Raw genomic sequence first — 14,977 nt, 5'->3', positions numbered from 1 at the left:
AGAGACAGAAGAAAATAGGGATAAGATAAGGAAGGTTTTGGTTTGGTTAGCTGGTTATTTAGCTATATCAGGTGCCTTTGGTTGAAACGTGTTCAACTTTTCATAAAGTCGATAAGCTTGACAATGTTACTTTTAGTCAACCAACCAATCACAGTGTAGTTACTCATCCAGGTTGTGGATAGTACATTTGTAGTGGACAGATTTAGATGTAGCCAGAGTCAGGATCCATTGTGCCTATAAAGGGTCTTTTAAGCCAGCCTCCTCCTGAGAGCAACTGGTTCCCCTTGTTCAATTTTACATCTGTTTTACTTAAGTTCTTCTTATAAATGTTGTTCAGTAATCTTGTTTACATAAAGTGTAGCGTGGGATGTGTGCTGCTATATGTTTAACATTTGCCAAATTCATTCATTTAGATGGTGGTCAGCTCAAGTCCACAGCTCCACCCCCCGTACACCAAACTCCCTTCACCCTGGCTGCCAGGAGGATGCCATCTGATAAAGTGGAGGAGTGTCACAGGGCTGTCACAAAGTTTATAGTGAAAGGGTTGCATTCCTTTGCAACAGTTGAATCACCATGGTTTAGGGAGACGACCAAGGCCCTCAATCCACATTACACCCCTCCCGGCAGGACTGTTCTGTCCAACACCCTCATCCCTGCATGGTATGAGGTGGAGAGGCAGAATGTTATAACAGAGCTGGCAAATGTGGGCAAGGTAGCCATCACAAGTGATGGCTGGACTAGCTTAGCGCAGGACCACTACATAACAGTAACGGCCCATTACAGCAGCCAAGGCAAACTTCACCAAAAGGTCTTGCGGACCAAAGCTGTCTTCCAGGCACAGACGGGGGAAACAGTGGCAGTGGAGATTGGGGAGGTGTTGGAAGAGTTTGGCATTGCGCACAAGGTGGTTGTGATGACCGTGGACAATGCGTCCAACATGGATGTTGCTGCAAAGAGGCTAAATATCCTCAAACTTGGATGCTTTGCCCACACCCTCAACTTGGCAGCGCAAAAGGTCTACAGCATTGCCACAGTGACCCGGTGGGCAGCTAAATTAAGAGTGGTCATCGTATGGATGAAGCGGTCTACAATGTCCAAGACTGTGCTAAAAGAGAAGCATCTCCTCCTCAAACTTCCTCAGCACACCATGCTACTGGATGTCAAAACCAGGTGGAACTCTCTCTTCCTGATGGTTGAGAGATTCCTCGAACAGTATCCGGCTCTCCAAGCTGCAGTGTTGGATACACGGCTGAGAAAGCCAATGGAGAGGGACAAACTGGATAGGATCACAGATGATGACTTCACCAAAGCAGAAGAGTTCATCAAGGTCATGAAGGTCCTGTACACCTCTACACTGTGTGTACCGAGCGAGAAAAGCCCCACCTGCGGTCAGATCCTTCCGATACTCGAGAAACTGAAAGACCACTTCACAGTTCAGGAAGAAGACTCTCTTTTTGTGTCTGGCATTAAACAGAAGGTTTGGGCTGACCTCTCTGGACGTTACCAGAAGGACACCATACAGGAGTTCCTGGAAGAGATGACTGCGATGGACCCCAGGTTCAAATCCAAGAGTGACAGGGACACCACCTGGGACCGTTTGCAGGAGGCAGCTATAGCAGCCAATGCTACAGAAGCAGAAGCGGTCCCACTCCCAGACCTCAAGGACAGTGACACAACCCAGGAGGAGGCAGAGTATGATAATGATGACACACTGATCTCAGAGGAAGAAGAAGAAGAGAATCCTCCAGTTACAGTCACTCCACTACAGCCTAAGACCGCTTTGGAGGAGCTGTTTGCTGAGGAAGAGAGAGAGCTATGGACCATCCAGCCAAACAACTTGACCAGCACTCAGAGAGTCCGTCAAGAGATCCAGCTCTACAGAGGCCTGCCTCCGATCCCTATGGCGGAAGACCCTGTCCTCTGGTGGTGGGGAAAGAGAGACACCCTGCCCCTGCTAGCTGAACTCTCTTACAGCTACCTTTGTGCTCAAGCCTCTTCCACCCCTTCAGAGAGGGTGTTCTCCACTGCTGGGGACACCATCAGCCAGGTGCGATCCAGGATCATGCCTGACAAGGCAGACATGCTCATTTTTCTGCAGAAAAACCACTGTTAGGAGAGCTGTCAATTCTTTTTGTTGCGTAAAGCATAATATTTATTTTATTTATGTATATTATTTATCATCTTTGTTGTTGGAAAAAACATATTGGAAATTTTGCTGCTGATATTATTTTACTGTTCTCATAGTTATACTTTATGTTGAAATCGAAAAATTTAAGACTCACAGTTTTTGCATTAGAAGCAATAACAATTTGTTATCTCGTCTTTCTTTCCAACAAATAGAAAAGTATTGATAGTGGTATCGATAAAGACTCGAATCGTTAAGCAGTCTCGAAAATTGTATCAATATCGATCAAAATTAACGATACCCATCCCTACGCAATTGTGAATGAATGAATAAAAGTTTTTGGTGAATATCAAAAATTCACCTAATTTGGCACAGATAATCTTCAGACCACAATCACTGTGACACGTCAAAATAGAACTGAATTACAGCTGTTTAAACTTGGGCCAAATCTGACCACACTTGCTACAGGAAAAACTGCTAATGTTTTTTCCCAGTAACTGAAATCTGTGATTTCCAGCACTGAGAATAGCTCACTAGGATAAATTGGTGTCCTGGAAACGTCAACGTCAGAGGTTCGAATCCAGCCAAAGCTGACAAGCTTGTCATGTCTCTGATTCTCTGTTTGGCGAGACTGTAAGCCACTGCAAAGGAAGCCAGTCACCTGACCTGCTTGGCCACCACATTGCTGCTTGCAGCTATATTTTAAACTGCTTCATTGCGATCAGTGCTAACCCTAACCATAAAACATTTCGATTTGATGGCAGGGAGATTGACAAGTTAATATCTGAATCCAATTTAGAAATTTGCATATACCTTTACCTGTAACCTCGAGGGCTAGGCATTGGTGTATAGTAACGAAGTACAAATATGTATATACTGTACTTAAGTCGTTTTTTTAATATCTGTACTTCACTTTGCTATTTACTTTTTTTGTTTACTATCACTTTTACTTCACTACATTTTGCAAAGAAAACTGATACTTTGACTCTGATACATTTACCCTGAAACCTTCGTTACTCGCTACAAAATCAAAACTATCTTTAGAAGAAAAAAAAAGAATCATGAGACCAAAGTCCGGGACTGTGGTGAAACACAGACTGCAAGCAAGCAGGTTTGGCAAATCAGTGGTCCTAGCTTGCAAGTTGAATTATTGGTTAATAACATGAATGCGCAATTGCTCAAGTGCTCTCAAAGCTGCGGTTTGTTGATTCCAAGTGATGCCCAGGATGCTAGTTAACGAGCGAGAATTTCACTCTACGATGACTGATATCATGATGGAAGCAGAAATGGAAGCACCTGCTAATCCCCCAACAAACAACGGTGGTGACAAAGACCAACCCCTATTGCCAGATTTGCAAGAAATGTTTTCTCATGTTGGAGCGAAAGATTCTTTGTACCGGATGAATTGCCTCTTATGCTTACCCAAAGCTACAGTTCCTTGCAAAAGTATTGACCCCCCATGGCGTTTTTCCTATTTTGTTGTCTTACAACCTGGTATTAAAATGTATTTTTAATTGGATTTCATACAATGGACATACACAAAATAGTTGAAATTGGTGAAGTGAAATAAAAAAATAACTTGTTTCAAAACATTCTAAAAAATAAATAACATAAAAGTGGTGCGTGCATATGTATTCACCCCCTTTGCTTTTAAGCCTCTAAATAAGATCTGGTGCAACCAATTACCTTCAGAAGTCACATTATTAGTTAAATAAAGTCCACCTGTGTGCAATCTAAGTGTCACATGATCTCAGTATATATACACCTGTTCTGAAAGACCCAGAGTCTGTAACACCACTAAGCAAGGGGTGCCACTAAGCAAGGGGCACCATGAAGACAAAGGAGCTCCAAACAGGTCAGGGACAAAGTTGTGGAGAAGTACAGATCAGGGTTGGGTTATAAAAAAATATCCAAAACTTTGAACATCCCACGGAGCACCATTAAAGCCATTATTAAAAAATTGAAAGAATATGGCACCACAACGAACCTGGTAAGAGAGGGTTGCCCACCAAAACTCACGGACCAAGCAAGGAGGGCATTAATCAGAGAGGCAACAAAAAGACTAAAGTTAACCCTGAAGGAGCTGCAAAGCTCCACTATGGAGATTGGAGTATCTGTCCATAGGACCACAATAAGCCGTACACTCCACAGAGCTGGGCTTTACAGAAGAGTGGCCAGAAAAAAGCCATTGCTTAAAGAAAAAAATAAGCAAACACGTTTGGTGTTCGCCAAAAGGCATGTGGGAGACTCCCAAACATATGGAAGAAGGTACTCTGGTCAGATGAGACTAAAATTTAGCTTTTTGGCCATCAAGGAAAACGCTATGTCTGGCGCGAACCCAACACTGCTCATCACCCCGAGAACACCATCCCCACAGTGAAGCATGGTGGTGGCATCATCATGCTGTGGGGATGTTTTTCATCGGCAGGGACTGGGAAACTGGTCAAAATTGAAGGAATTATGGATGGCGCTAAATACAGGGAAATTCTTCAGGGAAACCTGTTTCAGTCTTCCAGAGATTTGAGACTGGGACGGAGGTTTACCTTCCAGCAGGACAATGACCCTAAGAATACTGCTAAAGCAACACGAGTGGTTTAAGGGGAAACATTTAAATGTCTTGGAATGGCCTAGTCAAAGCCCAGACCTCAATCCAATTGAGAATCTGTGGTATGACTTAAAGATAGCTGTACACAAGCGGAACCCATTCAACTTGAAGGAGCTGGAGCAGTTTCTCCTTGAAGAATGGGCAAAAATCCCAGTGTCTAGATGTGCCAAGCTTATAGATACATATCCCAAGAGACTTGCAGCTGTAATTGCTGCAAAAAGTGGCTCTACAAAGTATTGACTTTGGGGGGGTCAATAGTTACGCACGCTCAAGTTTTCTGTTTTTTTGTCTTATTTCTTGTTTGTTTCACAATTAAAAATATTTTGCATCTTCAAAGTGGTAGGCATGGTGTGTACATTAAATGATACCAACCCCCCCCAAAATCCGTTTTAATTCCAGGTTAAAAGGCAAAAAAATAGGGAAAATGCTAAGGGGTGGTCAATACTTTTGCAAGGCACTGTACTGAAATATTTGCATTCAAAAACTCCACATCCAACCTCAGGAAACACATTAATCCCATAAATATTTTCAACACAACTCCTTGTCCTTGGTCATGGTGGCCACAGCACTTAAAAGAATAAACTTCATAGTTCTCAAAATTCTAAACCTTTGCTTTTTTATTAACAGCATTTATTTGTACTTTTACTTTCAATACTTAAGTACTTTTAATCTCAGAACATTACTTTTGATACTTAAGTACAGTTAAATATCAGATATGTTAAGACTTTTACTCAAATAGTATTCTAATAGGTGACTTTACTTTTACTGGAGTAGAACAGTAACGTATCTTTACTTTTACTCAAGTATGGCTTTACACCACTGGCGCTACTTGATCAGGGCACCAACCTTAAAGTAAGCATATTAACCTATCAGCTGTTTATCTCTATTATGGTTATGGACTTAACCACCATCACAGTATGGAAACTGAAAAGCTACGGTATTACCTTCGGAGCATGGAAAGCTAAAACCTACTTCAAAAGTGTATGTCTATAAAAAGTATTAGCTGTATCAACCCAACTAGCTCAAGGTTTTAGCTCAAGTGTTCTGAAGCACTTCTGTTGTGAGCAACTTGAAATGCAGCGTTTCTGCAAATGTTGTTGTGTTTTGGGCTAATGCTGCTGTGTTCCCGGCTAATGCTGTTGTGTTCTCGGCTGATTTTGTGGTGTGAACCAATGCTGTTGTGTTGTCGCTTAATGTTATCGTGTTGTAAGTAGTTGATTGTTTTTTGAAATGCAGTGTTTTTATAAATGTTAAGTTTTTGTTAATGTCGTTGTGTTGTGTGTTAATGTTGTTGCTTCGCTAATGTTGTTGTGTTGTGCATCCGTGGGCCACCGTATAGAGTATCTCGCTCTTAAACACACTGTTTGAAACAACTGACAAATATGTTGGCTTGACAGTCAACACAATCATCAATTAGGATTAAAAAATAAATAAAAAACTACATTCTGAGAATTGATTGTATATCGTTTTTATCAGGGTAAACACATTGTTGGCGGTTTGTTACCAGCGTAGTGAAGTTTGGTGTTAAGTGATAGGCAATAGCAGGGCTATTCATTACAGTAGTACAGACCACGTAGCCTTGCAACATGCAAATAATGCAGAGCGTGCCGGTAGTAGCCTAGATTACTATCAATATGCCTTTCTCAACACTGATATGTAAAATTGACAATGAAAACTGTCAGTTTAACCCTACCTGAACTGACAAGTATTTGTATGACAAAACTGTCATCGACCTTGTGGAACAGATGCGTGCATTCCAAGTTAAACTGGACCTTTTCGCAACTGATTTGAGCACAGGCCAAATGCTACATTTTCCAACATTCCGCAAATGCATATCATCCCCCGCACAAATCACGGATGTGATGACAAATTTCATTGCGAGGTTGAAAAATAACTTTGCTGGTCTATTGGATGGACTTGTTCTGCCCACAGAGCTGGCCGTTTTTGCCAGAGACCCGTTCCCTGTTGCAATAGAAGGGGACCTCTATTGCAACAGTTTTTTGCTCTGCTCCACCAGAGCAAAGAAAGTGGTCCCTTCCATTGACAAGGGGAAATTCACACTCAAACTTGTTGACATGCAGTCATCTGTATCAGTAGCAGTGTAGCAGTGATACAGACATTATTTTGGGTCCTGCTCTGTCAAACTAGATCTAAGTCCTTACAGTATACATCAAATATAGATACTTGTATTTTCAGAGGTTGTAACAAACTTGATTCCATTTTACACTGTGTTATTGAACACACCATTTTATGAAGCTCTGAATGGTGAAGCCATTGATGGCTGTAATCAAGTACTACTATATTGTGTGGCTGCATAGGGAAGGAGATAGTTCTTAATGGTTAGTAACCATTATTTACAATTGGATACAGATATCGTACAGGGCATCTGGAAAGTATTCACGCTTTACCTTTTCCACATATTGTTATGTTACAGCCATATTCCAAAACGGATCAAATGAAAAATGTTCCTCAAAATTCTGCACACAATTCCCTACAATAATAACATGAATAAACTTTTGGACATTATTGCAAATCTATGAAAAATACAAAATAAAAAAATCACGTTTTGGATAGCGGGTCGGCGCTCGGTTAGGTTACTAGTGGGTAGGCATGTAAGGTAGGATAGGGGTTCTTACTTTTTACTTTATTTGTTTTGGTTCCACCCAGTCCCTTTCATCACCTTTTTATTGGCATTTTTCATATAAAAAATTGCAAAGGAATTTGCCAAATAATAAATATATTGCTATTTAAAGCAAAGTTTTTTATATTCAATTATTTTTATTGGATTTCACATGAATGTATACAATGACACAATAATAACTGACAATTTTACATTAAAGCTGGTCATGTGATAATTCACACAGATGAAATTAACATACAAATCTACAAGATCAGCTTAAATAAAATATACAAAATAAAATGTTAATGTAGAATAAATAAATACATTAAATAATAAAACAAGACAGCAAGCAGGTAGGGGGAGGGACCGGGGGGGGGGGGGGGGGTGTAAGGCTTTAACTCATTATACTGTCTGAAGAGCAGTTATTGAAGTAGTTTAAAAATGGCTGCCAAACCTTGTGGTATTTCTTACAAGAGCCTCCAATGTGGAACCTCAGTTCCTCTAGTTTAAGGTGTGCCACAACATCCATCACCCACTGGCCATGTGAAGGTGGGAGTCTGTCCTTCCACTTGAGGAGGATGCATCTACGGGCTAAGAGAAATGCAAAAGCCTGTGATTGACTATTTGAAATTGGTATATCCTCTGGCATAACACTGAAGATGGCAGTCAACGGGTTTGGGGTAATGGCATGGCCACACATTTGAGAAACTGTATAAAAGACTGAGAAACAGAAGGGGGCTATTGATCGGCATGAGAAAAACATATGGGATAAAGTGGCAGGGGCACTGAAACATCTCTCACAGGTGGGGTCTGTGTTGAGATACATTTTGGCCAGTTTGCTTCTGCAGAGATGTAGACGATGTAGGACTTTAAATTGAAGTGTCCATGTCTCACACAGAGAGAAGATTTATGTACCCTCTCAATGGCTTCCTGCCACATGTTATCTGAAATGACCAACTGTAATTCTTCCTCCCATGTACTTTTATCGTGACTGAGAGAGGGGCTAGAAATACCTTGAATTGTGTTGTATAATTTGGAGACACACCCTGGCTGAAAGGGATCAAGAGAGGTGCAATCGTGTTCCGGGCTGCTGAGTGGAGCTGATGGGAAGGATGGGAAATGTTTCTTTGCAAAATCTCGGTCTGAAAAATAGCCAGAAAACGAACAGCAGTCTGGCTTATTGCTAATGCCTGTCTAGATAATCTATTTGAAAGAACTGGAGAAAGGCAGGTGCTTGATACAGGATACGTTAGCATTGCTAGTAACTGTTACTAGTAACACCTAGACTGTAGGCATGTAAACAAGTTTAGCTTGCTAACGCAAGAGCATAGGTAGAATGTGTGATAATTTAGCCTAGTTTATTGGCAATGGGGCTAACGTTGATTCATGTTCCTGACTGTGTTTCAATCAAATAAATAACCTGTGTAATGTAAATCTACAATTCGCGATGCATGTTTGTCCAGATCTTGGTCATGTTATTTTTCAGCAAGTTATTCATAGTTAGCTAGCTAACTGAAGCAGAGTATAATCAAGATATGGTTTGGTTGCTAAGCTGTAGCCTAACGTTCTACCCACCCAAGTCAATCCAGTTTGCTTCAACAACAGAAGTGGAAACAAGTACTGTTATCATTTCAAATGATATATAGTCAATCTGTTGAAAACAGTGTTGTGTAGACACAATAGATTTATTTGCGCGTTTTTATTTCAAGTCTCCAACTTCGGTGTTTCAGCGAGTGCTGCTGTTGGCCGTGTTGCGTTTTTGCTCCCCAGCTTCACTCGTTGAAAACCAACCAATCAGCGCACAGCTTATCTAAATATTAATGAGCATACCATAAAAGGAGAAAAGCTTGTGTTTTTTCCCGGGAACATTTCAGAGGATCTGTCAGTGGGCATAGAACAGCCGGGCCATTTTCAACCCAACCAATGTTACAAACCCTATTCGGAGACCTTAAGGAACAGTGTGAAATACTCAAAAAAAACAGTCAATTGCCCCTTTAAGAGGACTGATGTAATTGCCTGCGACATGGTTGGGGGTAATGAACCTAACTGTAGCGCCTCTGCAAAGACTTCGCACAGCAAAGGTTTAATTTGTACAAATAATTTTGTATAAAATTCTATTGGAAAGCCGTCCAGGGGCCCTGCCACTGTTCATTAGTGTGATTGCCTGAATAATTTCAATCTCAGATATGTTACTATCAAGGGATGAGGCATCCTCTGAGCTAAGTGTCGGAAGTTGGAGAGACTGGAAAAAATCTGTGGAACCGGAGCTAGTAGAGTGTCTGAAGAGTATAGGTTCTCGTAAAAATTCCTAAATTGGTTGTTAATAGCTATCTGATCAGAAGTGGAGTTCCCAGTAGATGTGGTGATTTAAGTTATTAGGCCATCTACTGTGGACTGTCTCAGCTGATGGCAGAGTAATTTACTGGCTCGTTTCGCCTTGCTCATAGTGGGTCATCCGTGACCTCAGATAGAGACCCTGAATGTGGGCAGATGCCAAAGAGTCATTCTGTCTGCAGTGCAAAATGCGTTCCTTATACAGGTCAGATAATGACGCTTCTGCATGTCTTTGATCAATATCTTTAAAAAAATGCACTAGGTCATTCATGCGTTTTGTCCTAACCCTGTTAGTACTGGCAGTGTTAGATATAATTAGGCCACGGAGGTATGCTTTTAAAGCCTCCCATACAGTCCCTATGCTCGTCCCAGACTCCATGTTTGTTTCCAGAAAAACATCAATATTCACAGACACAAATTTTATGAAATCTTTATCCGATAAAAGGCCTGTGTTAAGCCGCCATGCTCGGTGCGGGGGGACAAATTCAGGAAAGCAAAGTTGCATTACCACTGGGCTGTGGTCTGAAATGACTATGCTCTCATATTCAATAGAGTTAAGAATATTAAGCAGTTTTTTGTCTAGGAGGAAATAATCCTCTTCTAGAGTATGACTGGTGAGCATGGGAAAAAAAGAAAAGGTTTTTGCTGTTGGATTTTTAAATCTCCAAGGATCCACAACCCCATAGCTATCAATGAAGGAATTAATAACTTTACCAGAATTCGATAACGGTTTTAGGTTGACAGTTGAGCGGTCGAGGGAGCTATGGATAACACAGTTGCAGTCCGCAGATAAGATTAACTGATTAGAGTTTAAGTCTGGTAGTACTGAAAAGAAATGCTTAAAAAAGTCAGCATTGTCCCAATTGGGGGCATAAACACAAGCCTGCACAACTGGTGTATTGTACAAGCGACCCTAAACAATGACATATCTCCCATTTTTATCAGTTATAATGTTAGACTGGACAAACTGTACAGTGTGCGGATCAATATTGCAGCCCCTCTACATTTAGCCTGAAATTTAGAATTAAAAATTTGAGAAAAAACATCACTCTGAAGTCTAGTATGATCTTTCTGGCAGAGGTGTGTTTCCTGCAAATAAACAATGTCAGCCTTGAAAAATTTTAAGTGAGCAAACACTTTACTGCGTTTGACTGTGTGGTTAAGGCCCCTGACATTCCAGCTCACAAGGGTTGTTGCAGCACTACTAAACTGGTGTGGCTTTGTCATGGTGGATGATGGCACACAATGTGCCTTAGGGAGCTGAAGTAGGAGGAGGGGGGGGGGGGGAGGGAACAAACTTAAAACAAAAACACTAACATGACACACAATACACAAACTAAAATCAGAAAACAGTGTAGATTTAGGATTCATTATGATACTCTGAAACGTATGTGTAGAACCCAAACTGACATAACCCAAATCCTCCTAACTCCACGGAACACTCGTATCCCAAAGACAGCTTATCTAGCGAGGCTGAGCTGCACCAGAATCGTATTGAACTTTATCTTAATAGAACATGTATATTAGCTATATTACTCAGAACTGCAATGTTAATTATTACTAAATATCTTCACTACTATAAAATGATGAAATAACAAGAGAACGTCAGATAAACAGTGCCCACTGCCAGGCGTAACGTCAGGAAACTTGACGTGAGGGATAATAATTTAAAAAAAGGCGGGAGCTAATGTCAGCACCAAGGCAGGCTAACAATATTCCTCTAATATCAATCGTTGGCGATATGAGGTTACACTACGTACATAAACACCGTACAATAACATGTCAGATAACATAAAGAATAAACAAATTCGACCCTGCATCTTGCCAATACAGCCATCTTAGGGCAATCTACAACAGCATACAGCCACCCAGCTAGCCAACCAGCCCAGAAAGCATTACCTTAGCAGCTAGCTAAGCTGTGCAGCACTAGCACCCGGGAGAGTCAGAGCAAAGTCCTTCGCCTTGATTGGATCTGTGAAGCTGTGTCGCTGGCTGTTAGACTTGGTGGTGATTAGCAATACTGCTGGGTACCTCACCCTGTACTCCACACCGTCACAGTCCCTGAGGATCTTTTTGACATCTCTGAAAGCAGCACGTTGCTTTACCACAGCCTGTGTGTAATCCGAGTGTATACCGATTTTATCACCGTCTGGTGTTGTCAGTCCTTTAGCCTTGGCTGCTTTACATAGGATTGCCTCTTTTTCCTGGAAGTAATGGCACTTAATCACAAAGGCACGGGGTGGTTCCTCATCTCCTGGGCGCTCGCGTAGGGTCCGGTGTGACCTGTCCAGTGTTGGCGGGCTGTCCAGCCCCAGCGTGACCTTCAGCAACCATGCAATAAAAGCTACAGGTGTTTTCTTCGCCTCCCGTCCCTCTTTCACTCCAGTGATACGGAGATTGCACCTCCTTGATCTGGCCTCAAGATCCTCATTTTTATCTGACACTGCTTTAACGACCCTTGTCAGCTGCTTTACTGCCTGAGACACAATTCTGAACTTTCCATATGCTGTTGAAATATGATGTTCATATTAATTTTCATATTAAATCATACACCTTAACTGTTTATACCATATTGAAGAGGAGAACTAGGGGATTTTTATGATGTGAATAAATATATGATTACTTAAGGCAAATCATATTTTATCAAGGTGGTTTCAGGCAGCCTTTTTTACAAAAAACTTTCCATCCACCATACCTCATCAGACAACTTAATTTGTAACCACTTTATCCACTTTAATTTTTAATTTTTATCTTTACAAGATAGAGAAAAACTTTGAGCGTGTGGAATATCCACAAATCTGTGGGCAATGTATAACAGAAAACAAATTACAAATAACATATTTTGATTAAAAGTTATGACCATTCTAGTGACTAGTGGAGACATAGGGGAAACCGGAATGATCCTCCCCCAAGCTAGCGCTATGGCTGGATACTCCTCTCAATAACTAAAAAACGTTCGAGATTCTTCCACAATAGACCGAATTGACCAAGCAAGGTATGTACATTTAGCTTACAGCCTACATAATCTAGCTAGTTAATGTTGTTTTTCCAAGTTTTTTAGAAATGCTCAAATGGAAGCTAAACAGTGCTACTACCGTCATAGCTGCCCGTCACAAACAGCCATGCCGGACACGTCATTCTTTCCTGAAAATACTTGCGTCACTGCCACAAATTCTTCGTAAGGAAAAAGTTTAGACTTTTAATTGACAATATTGACAACACATTAAGAAACTTGTCTTTACTCATAATATCGTCTCCGATTTCAATTCGAAGCTGTAAATCTAACACTGTAGGCAATCTCCCGTGGTCTCCGCTCTGGCTGCGCCTCGGAAAACAATGGCTGCCGTTGCTGACGATGTATTTATTTTCCCCTCCCAGTAACCCCTTAACCAATGGTATGTGCTTTGAGCTTAAGTTGTCATGAGTATCTGGCAGTTTTCAGAAATAAAATCAGTGATTGGACGGCAAAGATATTAAGGCGGGAACCATGGGAATTTTATTTCCCATATTTGAATGGTCCGGCATTGCAGGAAAGGGTTTAACTTGCTCTCCCAATTCAGCGATCATGTCCGAGTGGCCGTTGCAGCTGACTGCAGGCTCTCCACTGTGCCCTCGAGCGTCCTAGTCCTGCTGCTAACATGCTCAATGCTACTTTTCAGCTCCTCTCTCAGTTGGGAGTTTTGCTGTTTCAGTTCCAAGGACTGCGTCTTGGCATTGTCGTCCATTCTTTTCATCAGGTCGTCCCTTAGGCATCGGATTGCATCGAGAATGGTATCAGATGATTCGCCACTAGTCTCCTGGTCTTGAGCCTTGTTAGCACTAGCGCTGGATTTAGCCTTAGCAGTGGCATTAGCAGAGGCGCATGTTTGTTGAGTTGCCATGTTCAGATGAAAAAACTAGGATATCGGGCGCAAAAATTTGGTCGTAGTGCTTCCAAAATACGCAGAATTATTTAAAGAGGGACTATCAAAAATGTACGATTCAAAATATGGCCAATATATACACAAATTGAACGATTCTGGTGAGGAGCTCAAAGAAGTGTGACCTCACTCTGCACCGCTCATACCGAAGCCTAAAGCAAAGTTTTTTTTGCTGCTTTGATAACTCTACATCTCAATTTTCTGTAGCTTTTTACTGTCTGTGTGAGAGATAATTTCTGCATCATTTGTTCAGCCATGTGTGGGATGAACATTCCTCACACTCTCAGGGAGAATCTCCTTTCCACCCTGAACACAGAATACTTGTCAAAACAACAATGGTAATTAGCGATTTCCTATTCTCCTGAGTTTTGGGGTAAAGTGGCCAACTGGAGTTTTACCAAAGACAACTCTCTTGTGGAATACTAAAGCTTTTTGTGTTCACTTAAAATAAAATAAAAACAAACCTTGTGTCACATCCATATTCCTCTTAACCCTTTGTTACAAAATCTTAAGGATTTTGTAACAAAAAAGAAAAGGTCTGAAAATGGCTCTCAGCCATCGTTTGTTGTGCCTGGGACTGTAATAGACCTGCTACTGTAGCTTCTCTCCCTGCGCTGTCCCTTTATCTTTCCCCCATCAATCCGCCGCTTCTCATCTCCTCTACAAAGTCGCAAGTTCAGTCAGATGTTTCTGAGGGTCAAGATGGATGTTGTCTTTGATAGTGCTGTTGGAGTTGAATCTTGTCTGTCTGGGAGTGCCTTCAGAGGCCCTCCACAGATGTGAATTGATAGGGTCTGTTAGTGCAATCTACTACAAAAGGCACCACATGCAGCAGCATGCATCAAGTTATTGTCAGGTCTATGTTGAACAAAGGAAATACTGAGCAAAGTTCTAGAGCAGATTTCAATCAGATTAAATTGGTTTGGATCTTGGACTGAGCTGTCTACTGAAGGCATGCTTAACTATTTCTTCTCTGACAACCAGCTGGAGTCAGATGTACTAAGTATTGAGTTGATGCTTCCCTTTGCTAAGGATTTTTTGTCAATGTTGTAAGTAGCCAAATGACACAAGCCTATGGGTGCTTCTTCAACACCAGTACATAGCTGAAATCAGAGAGGTCAGTAGATGAACAATATAGTACTGGGGAAACTTGAAGGCACTGATGTTCTCCATGCAGTGAAAACACATTGAGACAATAATCGCTCAACATTGACTGCCTAGCCGGGGTCCTATTATTCAGCCTTGACCTTCACTTAATTCATCTTTTTAAAATGTATGCTCCCTTATCTATTAAAGGTCATAGCAGGGTTTCCTTGATCTGTAATATACTGAGCATATACGTAGACCTGCAGTGGCCACAAAAAAGATACCAC

At 41.3% G+C, this 14,977-nt stretch overlaps 2 protein-coding genes across 3 annotated transcripts in view; both read left to right on the top strand.

The window, feature by feature from the left end:
* The window catches only part of doc2b (double C2-like domains, beta), a 303,902-nt gene that overhangs the window by 97,853 nt on the left and 191,072 nt on the right, over positions 1-14,977 (top strand). The gene's annotated exons all lie outside the window — the stretch shown is intronic.
* Positions 368-2,113, top strand: LOC146288745 (E3 SUMO-protein ligase ZBED1-like). The gene has a single exon (XM_084698676.1). The coding sequence runs from the start codon at positions 368-370 to the stop codon at positions 2,111-2,113; it is 1,746 nt and encodes a 581-aa protein (XP_084554802.1).

This window comes from Hypomesus nipponensis, chromosome 5 (assembly GCF_054491055.1).
Source record: "Hypomesus nipponensis isolate SF chromosome 5, ASM5449105v1, whole genome shotgun sequence".
Lineage (NCBI taxonomy): Eukaryota > Metazoa > Chordata > Actinopteri > Osmeriformes > Osmeridae > Hypomesus > Hypomesus nipponensis.
The sequence above is the reverse complement of the archived record's forward strand: the minus strand, read 5'-3'. Positions and strand labels throughout refer to the sequence as shown.

What these genes read in the sequence shown, in the direction of transcription:
- LOC146288745 (XM_084698676.1), top strand. Translation starts at nt 368, where the DNA reads ATGTGTGCTGCTATATGTTTAACATTTGCCAAATTCATTCATTTAGAT.